Here is an 18,675-nt window from a genome sequence, read left to right as displayed (position 1 = left end):
CCCAAACCCTGTTCCCTTCCACCCCCGTCTTTCCCATCACTGTAGACAGCATCACCATCCTGTCTCACGAGCTCCTAACTTTGGTGTTATCCTTGACTCACCTCTCTCATTCACCCCACATATTCAGTGTCACCAAATCCTGTCAGTTCAATCTTCACACCACCACTAAAATCCACCTTTTCCTCTCCATCCAAAGTGTTGCTACTTTAATCCAAGCATCTATCCTATCCTGCTTTGATTACTGTATCAGCCTCCTTGCTGACATCCCTGCCTCCTGTTTCTCCTCACTCCATTCCATACTCTGCTGCCTGGACCATTTTTCTACAAAGGTGTCCAAGTCCATGTTTTCCCACTCCTCAAGAACCTCCAGGGGTTGCCCATCCACCGCAGCATCAAACAGAAACTCTTTACTACTGGCTATAGAGCACTCCATCAGCTTGCCCCCTCCTACCTTACCTCTCTGCTTTCATACTACAACCCAGCCCGCACGCTTTGCTCCTCTAATGCCAACCTGCTCACTGTACCTCGAGCTGGTCTATCTTGCCGCTGCCCCCTGGGGTAGATACAAGTTAATCAGGTTGGCCACAGTCTCTGTTCCACATGGGACTCACAGCCTAAATTGGAGGGAGGAGGATTTAATCCCCATTTTACAGATGAAGTAATCGAGGCACAGGGAAGTTAAGTGACTTCTCTAAGGTCACACAGCAAGCAGTTGGTAGACCCAGATTAGAATCCAGGTCCTCTGACTCCCAGACCCCTGTTTTTCCCACTAAGCCTCACTGCTTCTTGATTGATTGATTGGTGTTGAGATCAGCATTAAATTAATGCAGATTGGGGCTGCTTCTTGTAAGTAAATGGAAAGGGGCCTATTATTTGAGATTCTGCATGAAATTCTGATCTTTATTCCCTTTTTTCACTGTAAAAACATTGAAAGGAAATTGCCAAAAGAATAAAATTGCCAAACATACTTTTCACAGACTCCAGCACCTCCATCTCCACCCTCACCACTGTCTAAAATCACATTCCTACAACATTATGTGGGGTAAAGATCTAGCCAACTAGTGGTCAGTGCTAGGACTCATGGTTTAATATCTACATTTTGAAAAGAAATATTTCTGGGTTAAAACTTTCTATGTTTTATCTTGGATCAAAGGAGGGCTTTTATGATCGTTAGATATGTCAATATGCCTTTTTCTTCAGACTTCAAAAGCACAATTATGTAAACAGAGTAGATAGATTAAAGGAAACACCAATGTTATTTGTGTTCAGGTGTGTTTGTCACATCCTATCAACACTATTTATTGAATGCTTACTGTGTGCAGAGCACTGCCCTAAGCACTTGGGAGAGAGTACAGTAATGACAGGATTGGTAAACACTTTTGCTGCTCACAATGAGTTCCGCCCTGCCTGTATTTCCTTCTCTATTTTCTTTCTTTTCATCTGCCTGTCTCTCTTTATTCTGTCTCTTTCCTGCCCTTCTCCATCTCATAATCTCAGACCCTTGGTCTAACCTCTGGAAGACCCACTTCCCGACCTGCTTTGAACAGCAAAAACTATAGCCATCTGACTTCAAGTGGGCTTATTTCCCTGCTTTGAGAGCAGAAGGCTGTGAAAACAGCCAAAGGTGCTGCAAATGGCAAACTGATGAGCCCCGCAAAAGACAATTTTTACCTGCTTACCACCCTCTGGTTGAAGAAGTTTTTCCTTTGGTTTGGTTTGAATCTACCCCTTCAGGCTTCAGTGGACCCCCCCCCCCACCCTTGTCCTGTTGGGGTTTCCCATGCTTCCTCTAGACTGTAGGTTCGTTGTGGGCAGGGAATGTGTCTGTTTACTGTTATTTTATGCTCTCCCAAGATTAGTACAGTGCTCTGAACACAGTAACCACTCAAAAAATACAATTGAATGAATGAATGAATGAATTTGGCTGTGTACATCCTTCCTAAAATGTGGAAACCAGAACTGGAGTTTGTGTTTCATTTTGATTCTCCTTCCAGCATTTTACGGGCTTTTTCATCTCTGCCGCCACACACTGGACCGGTGATTGGAATGAAATCAACAGTGACTCTGAGACTTCTTTGAGCGATCTCTCTCTGGTTAGCTCTGAACCCATCATCATGTAGTTATAACTGTGATTATTTTCCCCTAGATGCATTGCCTTGCATTTGCTCACACTGAAGCTCATCTGCTTTATGAGATCTTCCTGCAGTTTATCCCCATCTGCACAGCATTTTCGCCATCTGGAAGGGCTTAGTGTCATCTACAAACTCGGACATTTTATGGCGCATCCTCTCTTCCAGGTGTTAAAAAGCATGAAGATGTTAAGATGTTAAATCCTAGCATAGATTTCTGGCAGCACCCAGTATTCATGTCTCTCCATCCTGAAAAATTGCATATCCTGCAGGAGTTTTTCCCTGATTAAGCCCTCTTTTCCCCTAATCTTTCTCCCTCCTGCATCACCTATCCTTTTGGATCTATACTCTTCAAGCACTTGCTATTCACCCCACCCTCAGCCCTACAGCATTTACGTATCTCTCTGTAATTTATTTAATTTAATGTCTTTCTCCCATCCAGACTGTAAGCTTCTTGTGGGCAGGGAACATGGCCACCAACTCTGTTGCACTGTACTCTCCCACACCCTTAGTAGAGTGCTCTGCACACAGTACCATTGATTTAGATCCCTTCATTTCCTATCTTTTAGCCAGTTCTCTAACCATAAGAGAACATTCTCTTCAATCCCATGATTACTCAGTTTATTAAAAAAATCGTTGGTGTGGAACCTGGTGAAAGGCCTTTGAATCAAAGTATGCTATGTCTTTTGGTTCCCCTTAATTTATATGCTGACTCCTTCACAGAACTCCAGCAGATTAGTGAGGCATGATTTTCCCCTTTCATAAACCATGTCTTCCCCTCAACAGATTGGGTTTTTCTAAGCACTCACTGATGCTAAACTCAATTATACATCCTCCCAACACGTCAGGTATGGAAGTTAAATTCCCTAGTTCCTATTTCCCAGAATCACCTCTGGGACCTTCCTTATGGATGGAAGTTAACTTAGAGATCCTCCAGTTTCCAGTACAGTGGCCATTTGTAATGATAGGTTTTACACTTTTTCCAAGAGCTCCCAAACTTTCGTACTGATTTCCTTCAAACTTCTTGGGTGGGTGTCATCCAGGCCTGGTAATTTGTCTAAACCTTGTTTATCAATTTGGTCTACAATATCTTGTGAGGATAACACAATTTCATCTGTTCTGTCTGCCTCAAGAAATAACAGGATGAGGGAATCAATGGTCATCAATCAATGGTATTCATTAAACACTTACTGTGTGCAGAGCACTGTACAAAGTGCCTGGAAGAGTATAACACAACAACAGTAAAAGTGGGAGGCATAAGTGCTGTGACGCTGAGGGTGGGGTGAATAAACGGGGCATATCCAAGTACAAGGGTGACACAGAAGAGAGAGGGAGTAGGGGAAATGAGGGCTTAGTCAGAGAAGGCCTCTTGGAGGAGATGTGCTTTTAATAAGGCTTTGAAGGTGAGGAGAGTGGTGGTCTGTAGGATATGAAGGGGGAGGACATTCCAGGCCAGTGGAAGGAAGTAAGCAAGGGGTCAGCGGCAAGATAGATATGGTTGAAGTTTAGCGCTTACGGCGGGCAGAGCACCGTTCTACATGCTTGGGAAAGTACAGTAGAGGTGAAAGACGCGCTCACTGCCCACAAGGTGCTTACAATGTACAGGAGGGTGGGGGGAGGCGCAGGGGGGAAGCTAGGAGGCAGTAATATTTCTGTCTCTCCTTTCTGTGTGTGTGGGTGTATGTATAGTCTCTCACTTATGCCTCCCTCTGTCCCCTGCACCCCCTTCCCCAAATGAGCTCAGTACCTTGGGAGGGAGTGGCACAAATGCCAGGTTGTGAGCTCAGCAAAGTTGAGGAGGAATCCGTAGGCCCTTTCCACTCCACTGTCTTATGCTGTCGAGTCACAGTGACACTACTCTCCAAGCACACCCCCACCACAATCATTCTGGTAGTGTATCCATAGAGTTTTCTGGGTAAAAATATGGAAGTAGTTTACCATTGCATCCTTCCGTGCAGTACACTTGAGTGTCCACACTCAACTCTCTCCCATGCTGCTGCTGCCCAGCACGGGTGAGTTTTGACTTGTAGCAGATTGCCTTCCACTCACTAGCCACTGCCCAAGCTAGGAATGGAAAGGGTATGCCTCTGCTTGACTCTCCCTCCTGTAGTCGAGACGGGTAGAGTACTGAAACTCTCCAGGTGTGACCCTGAGAGGGGTTCCACCTCATATCTCAGGGTAAAAAAAAGTCTCCAAGAGGTTTTATTAATTTTTAATGGTATTTGTTAAGTGCTTACTATGTTCCAAGCACTGTAGTAAACACTGGGGTAGATCCAAACTAATCAGGTTGGACACAGTCCCTGTCCCACTGGGACTCACAGTCTTACTTCCCATTTTACAGATGAGGTAACTGAGGCACAGAGAAGTGAAGCAACTTGCCCAGGATCACCCAGCTGATAAGTGGCAGAGCTGGAATTAGAACCCGGGTCCTTCTGACTCCCAGGCCCCTGTTCTGTCCCTTAGGCCACGCTGCTTCTCTAGGAGGTGAGGTGGATTTTCCCACTCTGACATAAAAAATCTACTTCAGCGATAAATAATTCTCATAGTCTCTCTGACCCAAAGTGGTCCTCACACTAAACCACTTTGAGAAACGCTGCTGTAAACACTAAACACTCAATTGAAACCTCGGATAATTAGCCCTTCCTTAAATATGTTCCATTAAATTTGCAAAGATAGCAATTAAAAAAGAAAAGCACATTTTAATTCTGATCTGAAAATTACCAGATGTTAATATTTAAATTTTCATCTACTTTTAAACTTTGATCTGCTTCTTCCATGCCCTTCTTGTAAAGCTCCCATCCACAAAGAATGTAGGAGAGGAAAAAAAAACAACCTGAAGGCAGAAATCAAAGAAAACAAAGTCTTAAGGCCATCTTTTTTGGCCCCAGATTGAGAACATCTTTCATGTATTACGTGCTTTCTGAAACCTCTCCACTCCCAAGACCTCAGACCGGGAACAGAGAGAAGCCAGGCGTGGCAGTCCCCAATTCAAGTAATCTCTTAGTAGTCAGCTAAGGATCGGTATTAGGAAAATAGGAGTTAACTATTAAGATGATCTCCCCAATAGAGTAGCTAGAGCAATATCTAGGAAAACAGGGTCTCCGGAAAGAAGGTGGTAAAGGCAACAGGGGCAGCCCAGAAGCTTCTCAAGAGCAGAGATGCCAGCAAAGGTGATGAGAGAACAAACAAAAAGGATATAGTTGGGGAAGAGAATAATAGCTGTGGTATTTGTTCAGTGCTTACTAGGTGCCGGGCACTGTACAAAGCTCTGGGGTGGATAGAAGTAAATCGGGTTGGACACAGTCCCTGTCCCACGTGGGGCTCACAGTCTTAATCCCCATTTTACAGATGAGGTAACTGTAAGCCCCTTGAAGGTAGGGATCATGTTTTTTAATAGTCTGCTCACTCACGAACTTCTCTGCACCGAAAATATACCTAATGCCATTTATCGCTTGTCTTTTGATTTAAGGACAACCCTGCTGATGATGCAGTGAGAGACAATCTCTTCCACAGATGCCCATGAAAATACAGCTGTGGACCTTTTGCCATTCAGGTGAGCAAGTGGTTAAGAGGGGAACGGTATGTTCTACTGCTAGCAGAACATAGGCTTGAGGTGTATGTACAGTAATGGTGGAGGCGGGTGTTGAGTCAGTCATCCTCTCCCACCAGGTCCCCCTGTGTCCAGTGACCTGGTTGGTAGGTACGACAGAAAGAGCCTGAGAAAAGCAGCGTGGCCGCAGACACGGGTTCTAATCCAAGCTCTGCTACTTGTCTGCCATGTGACCTTGGGCAAGCTGCTTCACTTCTCTGGCCCTCAGTTACCTCATCTGTAAAATGGGGATTGAGACTGTGAGCCCCACAGGGGACAGGGACTGTGTCCAACCCACTTTGCTTTATCCACCCCAGTGCTTAGTACAGTGCCTGGCACATAGTAAGCACTTAACAAATACCATTATTAACAGGCTATATACAGGCATTGAAAAATTTTATATGAACACGTAGCACTTATAAATATTTCACTTTCCCTCCAGAAAAGCCTGGGGGAGATCTCTCCTGTAAGGTCCATTCAATCCTCCATTAGAGGCTTTTCTGCTAAGAGTTGTCAAGAGGGGACTTATCCTTCTCCTAGCCCCCCTTGACTCCTCGTTGACCTCCACGTCTCAAGCCTCTCCCCACTCCAGTCCATACTTCACTCTGCTGCCCTGCCTAGATCATTTTTCTACAAAAGCGTTCAGTCTATATTTCCCTACTCAAGAACCTCCAGTAGTTGCCCACCCATCTACGTATCAAACAGAAACTCCTTACCAATGGCTTTAAAGAACTTAATCACCTAGCTGATTTCCTACTGCAACCCAGATTGCATATGTCGCTCCACTCATTCATTCATTCAATCGTATTTATTAAGTGCTTACTGTGTGCAGAGCACTGTAGTAAGCACTTGGGAAAGTACAATACAACAATAAACAGTGAAATTCCCTGCCTACAATGCTCTCAGTCTCTAATGCCAGCCTACTCACTGTACCCCAACTAAACCCTCATTTCTCCCACTCCCTTTCCATCTCCCTTGCATTTGGATTTATACCCTTTATTGTCAGACAATCAAATTTACTGAGTGCTTTCTGTGTGCAGAGCACTGTGCTAACTGCTTCGGAGAGTACAATTGAATAAGAAACAAGACACAGTCCCTGCCCACACGAGCTTACAGTCATCCCACCCCCATCTCCACAGCACGTATGTACATATTTATAGTTTATTTTAATGTCCGTTTCCGTTTCCCCCTCTCGACTGTTAGCTCCTTATGGGCAGGGAACACAGTTCAGTTCAGTTCAAATGAGGCTAATAATAATAATGTTGGTATTTGTTAAGCGCTTACTATGTGTAGAGCACTGTTCTAAGCGCTGGGGTAGACACGGGGGAATCGGGTTGTCCTATGTGCAGAGCACTGTTCTAAGCACTGGGGTAGACACGGGGGAATCGGGTTGTCCCACGTGGGGCTCACAGTCTTCATCCCCATTTTACAGATGAGGGAACTGAGGCACAGAGAAGTGAAGTGACTCACCCACAGTCACACAGCCGACAAGTGGCAGAGCTGGGATTCGAACTCATGAGCCCTGACTCCAAAGCCCGTGCTCTTTCCACTGCACCACGCTGCTTACTGATAGGGCTCCTGAGCCCAGACTTCCACCTCTCTGGTCAGATTCTCTGGCTAGACGGGGCAAGGGAAGCCTCCATTTCAGGCTATAGATCCCAGTTAAGGGCAAGAGAAACCTTGTAGATTTCCCGATCTGTGACCCGTTGATAGAGAGAAAAGAAATCGGGGTGGAGAGAGAGCTCCGCATCCCCATGTACATGGCACCCCAGGAAAGGCATAAGGCCTTTAGCTCCTAAACCCTACCTTAACCTACCACTACACCATAGGAGACAGCGACGAACGTTCTCACGCCCTTTTTAGGGATGAGGAAATCAAAGCAGAGAGGTTAAGGGACTTGCCTGAGGACGCCGGCAAGCCGGTGGTGGAGCTGAGGCTATTATCACTAAATTGGCTCTGCCACTAAATTGGATGAGTGTGATAGAAGTAAAACTCACATGCCTGTTCTCTCGGTGCTTAGCCTTTCACTGTCATGCAGCGATAAGGATCGTGCCTCCTTTTTTGTGGCTGAAAAACCTGGCCAAACCACTCTCACTCTGGTTTTCCTCCTCAAGGTGAAGAACAACGCTAAGCAGGTCAAGAGTGGCATGGCCCCACGTGCATAAAACTACGGGACCCAAACTGCATTGCTTTCTCCACCCCTCGGAGCCTTGGCAGATTGAGGGGAGAACTACAAAACCCGCCCCCTCCTCCTTTTTCTGCCTTCCCATTGGCTGGGGCCGTACGAAGGACTTCATTTTCCAGAATTCGCGGCGCCGCCGCCGCCATTTTGAGGGCTGGCAAATTCATCCGGAATGAATCCCATTCATTTATGCTAGGAGGGTGGGGAATCCATCCGAACCGAAATTCGGCCGCATTTTCGTCCGCGGGGACGTAAGTGGGGGGAGGGGGGTCCACCTCGGTAGGACGGCTGAACTCGGACTCTCCGCCCCACCCGATCTGGCTAAGACTCGGCAACTTTGCATCTGAAAAAGGTACCAGTCATGAAATCCTGTCTGATTTAGGGCCTAATTTTGCCTAGCTGCAGTCATATAATAATTATGGTATTTGTTAAGTGCTTACTCTGTGCAGAGCACTGTTCTGAAGCGCTGGGGGAGATACAGGGCAATCAGATCGTCCCACGTGGGGCTCACATTCCCCCCCCCCCCACCACGCTGCTATGTCTCTCTGCCCTTAGTGTCCTAAGAGCCGTAGCAGCTTTTTCGGTGATCGGGAAGTCACTGTGGGCTCGTGGAGAAGACACGTAGGCTGCAAAGCTGTTAGTAGCAATGACCGATTACCAGTTTCCATCGTTATCGTTCAGAAATTGTAGTCCGATGCCTGGTTGCAGCCATTGCTTTAGAGCTTTACAGCCATGTACTTAGTTTCAGTAGCTTAAAAAAATAGCACTGCCTTTGAAGTTCTGAAGTTGAAAGACGCAGATGTTGTCCAGGTGAAATTTGTTTTCTTCATTCTAACCTGCTTACTGCATTTGATGTACTTCGGATTCCAAATCAAATTGTGTGACAACTTTACAGAAGGATTGGCCGAAGAAAATACTGATTGGCCTACTCCTTTCTTTTTTTTAACATCTTGCCTGTACTTTGTCACGGATGAATATGAGTTCGAGATGACGTTCTTCCTAGGACCGTGGGAGAGTGATAATTGTTTCCAATATTTGAAAAGTTCACTGACAACCTGTATCATATGTCAGTTCACACCCCTGGTGGATCACTTTCACAGTTCCATATTTTTCATACTTAAAAATAAATGAGAGGATCAAAGGCTAATCTTCATCAATGTTTGGTAATGTTACCCAACCCGTTAAGTTTGTAGCGATCTGAAATATAAACATCATTTGTTTACGTTTAAATATACGAAACACACTGCAGGGGAGGGAAAGCCCCCCCCCCCCCCCCAACGCACACACATTATACTCACATTTTAAAAAATGCTCCGAAGTGAAGTACAGAGCTGTTGTGCTGTGAAAGGCCGAACAAGGAAGATGGCATTAAACTTGTAGTGTAGACCTCCAGCATGAAGAAGGCAACTGTGGTTTTGTAGCCCAAGAGCGAGGACCCGAGGAATGGTGCAAACTGCAACTTGGGGTATTGTTCCTGAGCATCTCCTGGCCGTTTGTAGGGAGAGATAAAGACACCCCCGTAAGTAATCGATTAAAAACAAACAACCAAACCCCTTACCCCCTCAACTGTAATCAGTCATGCAGTAGAACTTGAGTGCCTGTGGGCAGAGCTCTGTAGTAGGGGCTTGGATGAGTGTGATAAAAGTAAAACTTATGTGCCTGTTCTCTCCGCACTTAGTATTTCAGTGTAATGCAGCGATAAGGCTCGTGCCTCCTTTTTTGTGTCTGAAAAACTTTGCCATGACACTTTCATTTTGGAATTCATTTCGAGGAATACTGAGATCACCTTCTGCTCTAAAGGAGTTTAAAGTGCTGCAGCGTATCGGTGGAGTCTGTCGAGAAAGATGGGTGAACCATGGTCCTGAGCCTTCAGGGCCTGGAACCCGTTTGAAAGAATCAGTTATTATGCTAGTGGTTTGTGCGGTCTCCCTCGTACTCTTTTTCCTGCTGTATTAAAGTGTATTTCTGTAATTTAAAGAAGCTCTGCTTATTTCACTGAGGCTGCGTTAATCGAGTGGATTTAGCACACTGCTGGGATTCACCGACCTGAGATCCATTACTGTTTTTTGTTCCACCAAGTCTCTTATCAGATCCAAGCCTCAGTTTCCCTTCTGAGTGTTTATATTACACACAGCTGTCTTTTAATGCTGCTGATGATGGTGAGATTCTGTCCACGTGTCAGGGTGTGACTGGCTAAAATTACAGGTGCATGGCTGACTCTCCCCTCCTTATTGTGTGCATGTGGTCTGGTTTGATGAGTTTATTTCCTGAGAGGCCTATTAGTTTTCTATTTGTTTCTGCACCACAAGATCACAGTTCACCAGGTGGTGTTTTCTGGCGGGCTAGTTTTGAATTTGAGAGTGGGAGTTTTTTGGACACTCTCTTTAGTTTTCCCTTCCTCTCTCCAACTCTTTCCCCTCCCCGTCAACTGTGGTTGAGCCTGTAATAGAGTCTCCTTTCAGACAGATGAGGCCTTGTCCTGATACTTCATCGTCATCATTGGTATGTTTTGAGCACTTACTGTGAGTGGAACACTGTACTAAGTGCTTGGGAGAGTACAGCAGAACAGAGTTGGTAGCACTTTTCCTGCCCACGATGAGCTCACAGACCAAGGACCTGCATGGAGAAATTGATTATAATGCTCACGACTGGCCCGGTCATGTTCCCAGGTGGGCACGGGGAACAGCAAGCAAATAGGCAGTCAGAGCTGTAGCACGTTATAAAGTTCATGTCCAGAGTCTGCCCACATTAGTAAGTTACAGGCAGGATCAAAACTAGAATCCCAGTCAGTCCCCTTTCCACTGCCTCAACAGTGGGGCCTAGTTCAGGGTGAATAGTGTCTTCCCAAAGAAGTATCTCTGAACATCGCTACTGCCTATCAGTTATCACATGACCGATATCCTGGACTGCCTTCTTTTGTTTAGGAATGCCTCATGCCAGGGGGACATTCGTTTGAGTTGTTTCTCCAGTAGCAGTGATAGTTTACTCTGTGCCATCTACCTTTTTTCTTTCTTTCCCCAGTGGAATTTGTTAAGCACTTACTATGTGCCAGGCACTGTCTTAAGCACTGGGGTAGGTACAAGATAATCAGGTCGGACACAGTCCGTGTCCCACATGGGGTTCACAGTCTTCAGCCCCATTTTACAGATGAAGTAACAGGCCCAGAGAAGTGAAGTGACTTGTCCAAGGTCACACAGCAGGCAAGTGGAGCCGGATGAGAACGCAGGTCCTTCTGACTCCCAGGCCCACACTCTATCCACTAGGCCACGCTGCTTCCCAGCATGAGAATCTACCTTCTCTTGCCTAGTCCCGCAGAGTTTAGCAGCACAGGTGGCAAGGCAGCCAACTGGGTTTAAGGGTCTAATCTGTGGTCAGGACCCCTCAGGATGGCACCTGGAGAGTTTCCAGTACTCTACCAGCCTCAGCTACAGAAGGAAGAGTCAAACAGGCATACCCATTCCATTCCTACCATGAGCAGTGGCTAGGGAGTGGAAGGCAATCTGCTACAAGTCAAGACTCATCTGTGCTGGGCAGCAGTGTCATGGAAGAGAGTTGAGGGTGGAGACTCAAGTTTACTGCGCAGTAGGAGGCGGTGGTAGCGCAGTAGGAGGCGGTGGTAAACCACTTTGCTACTTGAACCAAGAAAACTCTATGGATGCACTACCAGAATGGTTGCAGTTGGAGGTGGGGCGTTCTGGGAGAGATAATTATGGAGTCGCTAGGGTCGGAAAAGACTCCACGGCATAAGACAAGACTGTGGTCAGAAGACAGAATAGCTTTGTGTGCCACCTGCAGCAGCGAATCCTGCCCTACCCTCATCAACTTTTAACACCATAATGGTGGCATTTCACAAACAGCCGAGAGATTCTACATAAATGCAAAGTGTTATTGCCATTTGTTTTTTTGACCCCCTTTTGGGGAGAACAATGAATTTAAATGAAACGAAGTCATCATGGGATCTTTCTGAGGATAGCTTTGCCGTATCCCAAATTCTTGGCCTGGGTGAATAGTGCTTAAAACTGAAGCCCAGTTTTGGAGTCTTTTGAAAATTGAGGTCTCTGTGGTTTTGAGGGTTGAAATTTTACTGTAAAACAAAATTGCAATGCCTGTTGGTGGTGGTTGGATGTCCTATTTGGACTTGCTCTTTGCAACATAATTTTGTTCTCTGTAGTTTAAATCCTTTAAGGCATACGTTTCAAGATTAGTGAGAATAGGAATAATAAAGAATTTGAGTGCTTACAGGTACATCAAGGATTTGTAGAGGCCTACCTTCTACCTGTTCCCCTGCCATTCACCTGTTAGGGATCTTTTGAATGCATTTCTTAGGGCTGTGAGATTTTTTTTTTTTTTTGAGGGGGGGGAAGAACAGAAAATGTACCTAACTCCCATTTTTAGTCTTAACCACCATGCCGTTATCGTCTCTTAGAGAACCTGCATTAGTATCTTGTAAGATAAGCAGAAATGTCAGAAGATCTCAAGAAACGATTTGAATTTCCAAACACCCTTGTCCAGTCACAGGTAATTTCCCCCTTTGCATTTTGGCGGTGTAATGTCATTTTCCATTTTTGACCATGCTTTCCACTGTATAACATTAATTATTCTCTTTAAGATGCTTCACATAGCTTAATTTGCACCAGGAGAGAGGCTGAAGAGAGGAACTTTTCCCAGTGAATGAAGTGTCTTTGCTTGGTGCGGCATTCTTGAGGAAGGAGGATGGGAGGGGGTTATATGAAGAGCCCTTGATTAGTGGTGTTTCTGGCTTGCGGGTAACTTGGTCAACACCCCTTAAGGGGCTAAAACGGTGCTGGGGTCTGGGCATGTAAATGAGGCATAAAGGAATTAAAATTGTTATCCTGGAAAAGTAGCTTGGCTGGTAGCCCTCGAGAATCTCAAGCCTCAAGTTTTTCCTAGATCCCAGAGTATTAAACATAAATTAGGAGAGTGTATGTACTATGGTTACACTTTGGCATCTCCTGTGTGTGTTGGTTATTGGCATGATCTAATTCCTTTCTTCATGCCCTATGCACAACTACAAGAGAGGAAGCATTAGGCAATGTAAAGATCCGGTGGGAAGTGATCTAGGGTCAAGTTAATGATGAATCAGTAGTGTGGCCCTTTTGTTCCAATAGTGAGCACAGTTTTGGAGTGCCTAAATGGGAGTGTTTTGTAACTGTGAGATCCTGCTCTCCGACTGTGATGTGAAGCCCAGAACTGAGTCCAGTGACCTAATTAAAGAAGGATAAAAGTTGCAAAGATGCCACAGCCCAATTAGAGAGACAGAAAATATGGTTTACCATCAAATATTAAAGGAATTTGGATTATTCAACTGAATGATACCAAATACTATATATTAAGAACATGAAGACCAGATTCTGTCAAAAAGTAAGGATTTCCTGGCCATGTTGGACACTAGAATGGATCGCTCGGGAAGTTTCTGGTTTTTTCCCTTGTAATTCTTTAAAAACATCATAGATTCTTACTTAGTAGGATTGGGAATAAAGGGCTCGTAGAGGGATCTTAAATGAAGTCTTGCCTGAAGCCAGGAGGATGGAACAGATGGCCAATCTGAAATTTTATGATTCTTTGCATCACACCGGCAACTTTATGTTATGTCTTTATCTGTCTCAAGTTAGTGGTAAGAACCTGATTTGAAGGAACCTTTGCACAAATGCATAAATTTTATTTGTTTTCTAGGCTGTGAGTTATCTAATTGCAACAGTGATAAAGGAAAATGTGTCAAAAAAGATATGTCAGTCCACCCCCCAGGTATGTGATAATCTGCCTGTGTATTTTCTTGTCCTTTTCCTGCCTTTCTGACAAACTACAATTTCCCCTGCTATTTGGATAATGGTAGATGGGACTTTTGAAGAATGAAAAGTCCAAAGCTTGTGGGTGTTACAAAATGTTTTGCTTGGTGACAAAAAAATTCCCCCATCCCCTTATGACATGCTATTTTTGATTAGTTTACAAAAAAATGCCTTTCCTTAGCTAACATCTTTGCTAGGATAATTAAGTGCAGGGAATGGGCCTCCTTTTGAGGCAGGCCAGAAAAACAAATTCTATTCTAGTTGTATCCCTGTGTTCCTTTCATTGAAGTGGATTTATTTCCAGGATTTACATATTTTAAAGATTTTTTTTGTTTTGTTTTTCTCCCCCCTCTTTAGAACTGTTTGACATAGGCGTACACACACTCTGAACAGCTCAAGTTAACTTTACTTGTTGCTTGGGTTTCAGACTCCTGCTTTGACGTTGCTTTGGGAGAAGTGCTGCAGTGACAATGTGGTTGTGCGATCTACCTGCTGTGAAGGTCTGGTGGCGCTTGTTGCACAGGATTGTGCAGAGTTCAGCTATATTTTGAATGGAATACTCAATCTCATTCCTTCAACCAGGTATTCTCTCGGTTAGCTGGTGATGGAGTAAAAGCCATTTTTACCTATGGGTGTGTACAAACTCAACAATATGATGTGACCCAGTGGAAAGAGTTTGAGCCTGGGAGTCAGAGGACCTGGGTTTTAACCCCAGGACTGCCCCTTGCCTACTCTGTGACCCCAGTCAAGATGCTTCACTTCTTTGTGCCTGTTTCCTCACCTATAAAATGGGGATTCAACACCGCATCTCTCTCCTACTTAGAGCCCCCAGAGTGGGACACGGGCTGTGTCTGACATGATTAACTTGGAATGTGATTAATGTGGAACAGCGTGGTGTAACGGCTAGAGCTATGTACTAATAATGATAATGGTATTTAAGTGCTTCCTATGTGCCAAGCACTGTTCTAAGCACTGGAGTGGATACAAGGTTATCAGGTTGTCCCACGTGGGGCTCACAGTCTTAATCCCCAGCGCTTAGAACAGTGTTTGGCACACAGTAAGCACTTAACAAATACCATTATTAGTACGTAGTGCAAAGCACATAGTAAACACTCAACAAATTCCACTATTATCACTATTATAATAATACTTGCCCCTGCCATGGAGAAAAAATTGGATACCTTCTCCCTTGAAGGCCATATACAGTCCAGCATGATGGCCCTTCCTTTCCTCCCCTCTACAGTCTCCATCCACAGACTTCTTTGTGGGTAGGGAATGTGTCTGTTATACTCTCCCAAGTACCTAGTGCAGTGATCTTCACCAGTAAGCGCTCAATAAATTTGATTGATTGAGTAGGCCTCCCCCAACTGCCTTCTCCTCTGTAGACCAGATTCATGTACTTTCTCCTATCTCCTTCCCTTTCTAGAATCCTAATAAGCCTCCTCCAGCCCTTTTTATCCCTTGAGTGCCCAGGACTCTCATGTGTATGTACAGAAAACATTCCTAACTTCATTTAAAAACAAAAAAAACCCAAACCAAACAGTCCCTCAAGTTTGTTTTTATCAATTCCTTTGACGAAGAGGTAGTGACCTTGTTTAGGTTAGATGGTGTTTGGTCACTTTGACAGATTAGAATCCTGTTTTGGTCTGACATGTAGACCATGCCCTTGCTGGTGAAAGGTGGCTTGGATTTGGGCTGTGTTGAGGGTTATTGGAGTAACCCGTGTCTCCTCATTTTGGGTCTATTTAAACTCAGAAGTTGTTGGGAAGACTGTGGCTTTGTGGCACCCATTGGCCACGAATGAAAGATCAAGCATATGCTTCTTCCCGCCTCTTCATCACCCCCTTCCTCCATTGTCTTCCTTCTCCCCCCAGCCCAAATAAGTGAAGATGGGCCCAGGTGGATTTGGGTCCCCTCTGGGCTTGAACTGCCTGGCTCCAGATTTTTGATTTGATGCAGCGTTCTATTATAATAATATGTATTAAGTGTTCTCTCTGTGCCAGGCACTGTACTAAGCGCTGGAGTGGATACAGGCAAATCGGGTTGGACACAGTCCCTTTTCCCACTTGGGACTCACAGTCTCCATCCCCATTTTACGGATGAGGTAACAGGCACAGAGAAGTTAAGTGACTTACCCAAGGTCACACAGCAGACAGTTGGCAGAGCTGGGATTAGAATCCATGACCTTCTGACTCCCAGGCCCGTGCTCTATCCACTACGCCATACTGTGAAACCATCCTCTTGAACCTTCCCTGTTTTTTTTCCCCTTTAAAAATAGTTTTGGAATATAGGTTTATTAGCACAAAATAGCTTATGGCATTTTATATTCAATTTAATTTTTAAAAAATCCCATACTTTGGGGCAATATCTTGTTTTAGCCCACCTCTTAAAAAGATAAAAATTGTCTTAATCTAGATTGTGGTAAAGATTGACTTTGTGCCAAATACTAAAGTAACTGCTGGGGTAAATGCAAGATAAACATTTCAGTCACGGTTCATGCCCCACAAAGGGGTCATACTCTTAGTTGGGCAGGACAGGTCGGAAACCGGAATAAATTCCAAGAAGCTGTGAATTCCATCATCAAAATTTGAAGAGGTTAAATAACTAGGTAAACCTCAATCAATGGTATTTATTGAGTGCTTACTATGTGCAGAGCACTGTACTAAGCGCTTGGGAGAGTACAATATCGCAGAATTAGTAGAAATGTTCCCTGCCCATAACGAGCTTCTGGTCTAGAGACTTGAAGTGGGGCGGTCCTTGGGCTCCAGGCTACAGTTCTTAGGTGCAAATGACACAGCCCCTCCGACTTACCAGTGGTGGCGATGTTTTTTTTGCAAAAGTAAAGCGTGCCCATGTTAAACACCGTGGTGTTGCTTCTGGAAAATTTTCCAGCCACCCTTTACACTTAAATTCTCATGCAAAAGTAAATGCACCTCTTGCTGTTTGCTAAAGCATACCACCCTCTGCCTTTTGCGTTTGTTGTTTACATTTTCTTCGTTTATTCCAGAAAGCATTATTTTTTCCATTTTGGTGTTACCAGTTTATTTTGATGTGTATTTAGGAGTCAAATTATACTTTCCATTCACATTTTCTCACGTCAAGTAATAGCACTTCAAGCGTCCTTTTTTTGCCGTGCTTAATAGCCCTGCAGCCACTCACTTGACCTAGTTTACTGCACTATTGTTTGTTGTTAAAAGCACTTGAATTCTGGGAGTATCTGAGAGAGCTCCTATGCCCCTGAAGTGCTGTTTTTGTTTTGTTGTTTTTATTGTATGTGTTTTTGTTTTTTTTACTGAGGATAGAGAAGCTTGTTTGGCCTATGGGTAAATAAAATCCATCCTGGAAAATGACCCCAGGGCACCTGTAGACACATCAGCTCAGGAGTGGCAAGTATTTCAGCATTGATTCTCATTTTCATATGCCTCAGGCATCAGATTTTCTAGTTGACTCTTTTTCCTATAAAAGTACTGTAAGGCATTTTAAAACCGCTTTTTTTGCTAATGATGTTATTTCAATATCCAGTGCACTTGTTAAATTGCCTGTGGTCCTGTTAAGCAGGTAGCCTCTGAGTTTACATTCAAGATGCGTTGCTCTAAAGGAAATAAAATTTGGCCTTTTGGAAAGGTAGCCTCCTAATTATAGTTTGGAGAGTTGAGTGTCATAGATTCAGAGTCCTCGGAAAAGGGTGTTTCAGGAGCCTCCTTCTGGAAGCAATTCCAGACTTCATTCTGTTCATTCTTTCTGGCGACCAAATTCCACCTGCTTCTGCTTAAGCCCTTTCTTCTCCATCCCTACTAAGAACAGAACAGCTGGCTATCTTCTTAGGTATAATCACCCATCAACTTGATGCCCCTTATTAAATCCTCTCAGCTTCCTCTTCCATCCAGAGAACTTCAAGTAAGATAAGAAATGTCAATATTGGGTCAGCCCCTTGGTCCACTCAGTCCAATATTGGGTGTACCATAGTGTCAATAAGACTTAATGCTTGGGGTAACTTGGTGAGGGTCACTGTCCTTGCCAGTTATCCTGGTTAGGACTTCACCATCTAGATTCTCAACTCTTTCCCCTCTGCAACCCAGTATAGGCCTCGCATGCAGTGATTTATCCAAAGCAGGCATGGACTTGTTGGTATGTTTACACTATGGGATGAAGTGCTTCCTTTTATTTGTTTTGAACCTCACCTCTTTAATCTTCAGTGATTGCTGCATTAAGCTGCCTCCACTGATTTCCCTGCCTCCAGTCTCTTCCCTCTCCTGTCCATATTGCAGTCTGCTGCCCAGACTCTTTTATCTAAAACCTTGTTTTGCACCTATGGCCCCACTCTTTAAAAACTTCTAGTGGATGCCCACTAGTTCTGCATCAAACTCCTCTCGACCGTTGCCTTTAAGGCACTATATCAGCCCTCTCCCACCTACTCATTCATTCTCTTTTCCCACCATACTGTGATCAGCATGGCTCAGTGGAAAGAGCACGGGCGGGGGAGTCAAAGGTCATGGGTTCAAATACAAGCTCTGCTGCTTGTCAGCTGTGTGACTTTGGGCAAGTCACTTAACTTCTCTGTGCCTCAGTTACCTCATCTGTAAAATGGGCATTAAGACTGTGAGCCCCATGTTGGACAACCTGATCACCTTGTATGCTCCCCAGCGCTTAGAACAGTGCTTTGCACATAATAAGTGCTTAACAAATGCCATCATCATTATTATTATTATCATCTGATGCTAGCCTACTCAATGAGTTGCATTTTCACCTCTCCCACCTTGAACCCTTGCTCACACCCTTCCTCCTGCCCGGAACTTTCTTCTCCATCGAATTGCCAGACCACAGCTCTCCCCATCTTTAGAAGTCTTCTGAAATCTCACTTCCTCCAGGAGGCTTTCCCTGTGAGCCAGTTGCCGGGTAGGGATTGTCTCTCTTTGTTGCTGAATTGTACTTTCCAAGCTCTTAGTACAGTGCTCTGCACACAGTAAG

At 44.6% G+C, this 18,675-nt stretch overlaps 1 protein-coding gene and 2 non-coding genes across 5 annotated transcripts in view; 2 read left to right on the top strand and 1 right to left on the bottom strand.

The window, feature by feature from the left end:
* Positions 1 to 4,151: 4,151 nt before the first annotated feature.
* LOC114807538 lies at positions 4,152 to 4,288 on the bottom strand. The gene has a single exon (XR_003755597.1). It is a non-coding gene; the product is annotated as a small nucleolar RNA SNORA7 (small nucleolar RNA).
* Positions 4,289 to 8,061: 3,773 nt separating this feature from the next.
* Positions 8,062 to 18,675, top strand: part of FOCAD (focadhesin) — a 194,538-nt gene continuing 183,924 nt past the window's right edge. Inside the window, exons 1-5 of one of the 3 annotated variants that reach the window (XM_029052841.2) lie at positions 8,062 to 8,252; positions 9,322 to 9,419; positions 12,327 to 12,418; positions 13,595 to 13,666; positions 14,135 to 14,289. In XM_029052841.2, the coding sequence (XP_028908674.1) occupies positions 12,362 to 12,418; positions 13,595 to 13,666; positions 14,135 to 14,289 (284 nt within the window). In that variant the 5' untranslated portion in view covers positions 8,062 to 8,252; positions 9,322 to 9,419; positions 12,327 to 12,361. The remainder of the gene's footprint in view (positions 8,253 to 9,321; positions 9,420 to 12,326; positions 12,419 to 13,594; positions 13,667 to 14,134; positions 14,290 to 18,675) is intronic. The other 2 variants (XM_029052840.2, XM_029052842.2) reach the window with 2 other exon arrangements.
* LOC114807504 lies at positions 11,276 to 11,411 on the top strand. The gene has a single exon (XR_003755565.1). It is a non-coding gene; the product is annotated as a small nucleolar RNA SNORA7 (small nucleolar RNA).

This window comes from Ornithorhynchus anatinus, chromosome X2 (genome assembly GCF_004115215.2).
Source record: "Ornithorhynchus anatinus isolate Pmale09 chromosome X2, mOrnAna1.pri.v4, whole genome shotgun sequence".
In the NCBI taxonomy this organism is placed as follows: Eukaryota; Metazoa; Chordata; class Mammalia; order Monotremata; family Ornithorhynchidae; genus Ornithorhynchus; species Ornithorhynchus anatinus.
This window is presented reverse-complemented; position numbering and strand designations above follow the sequence as displayed.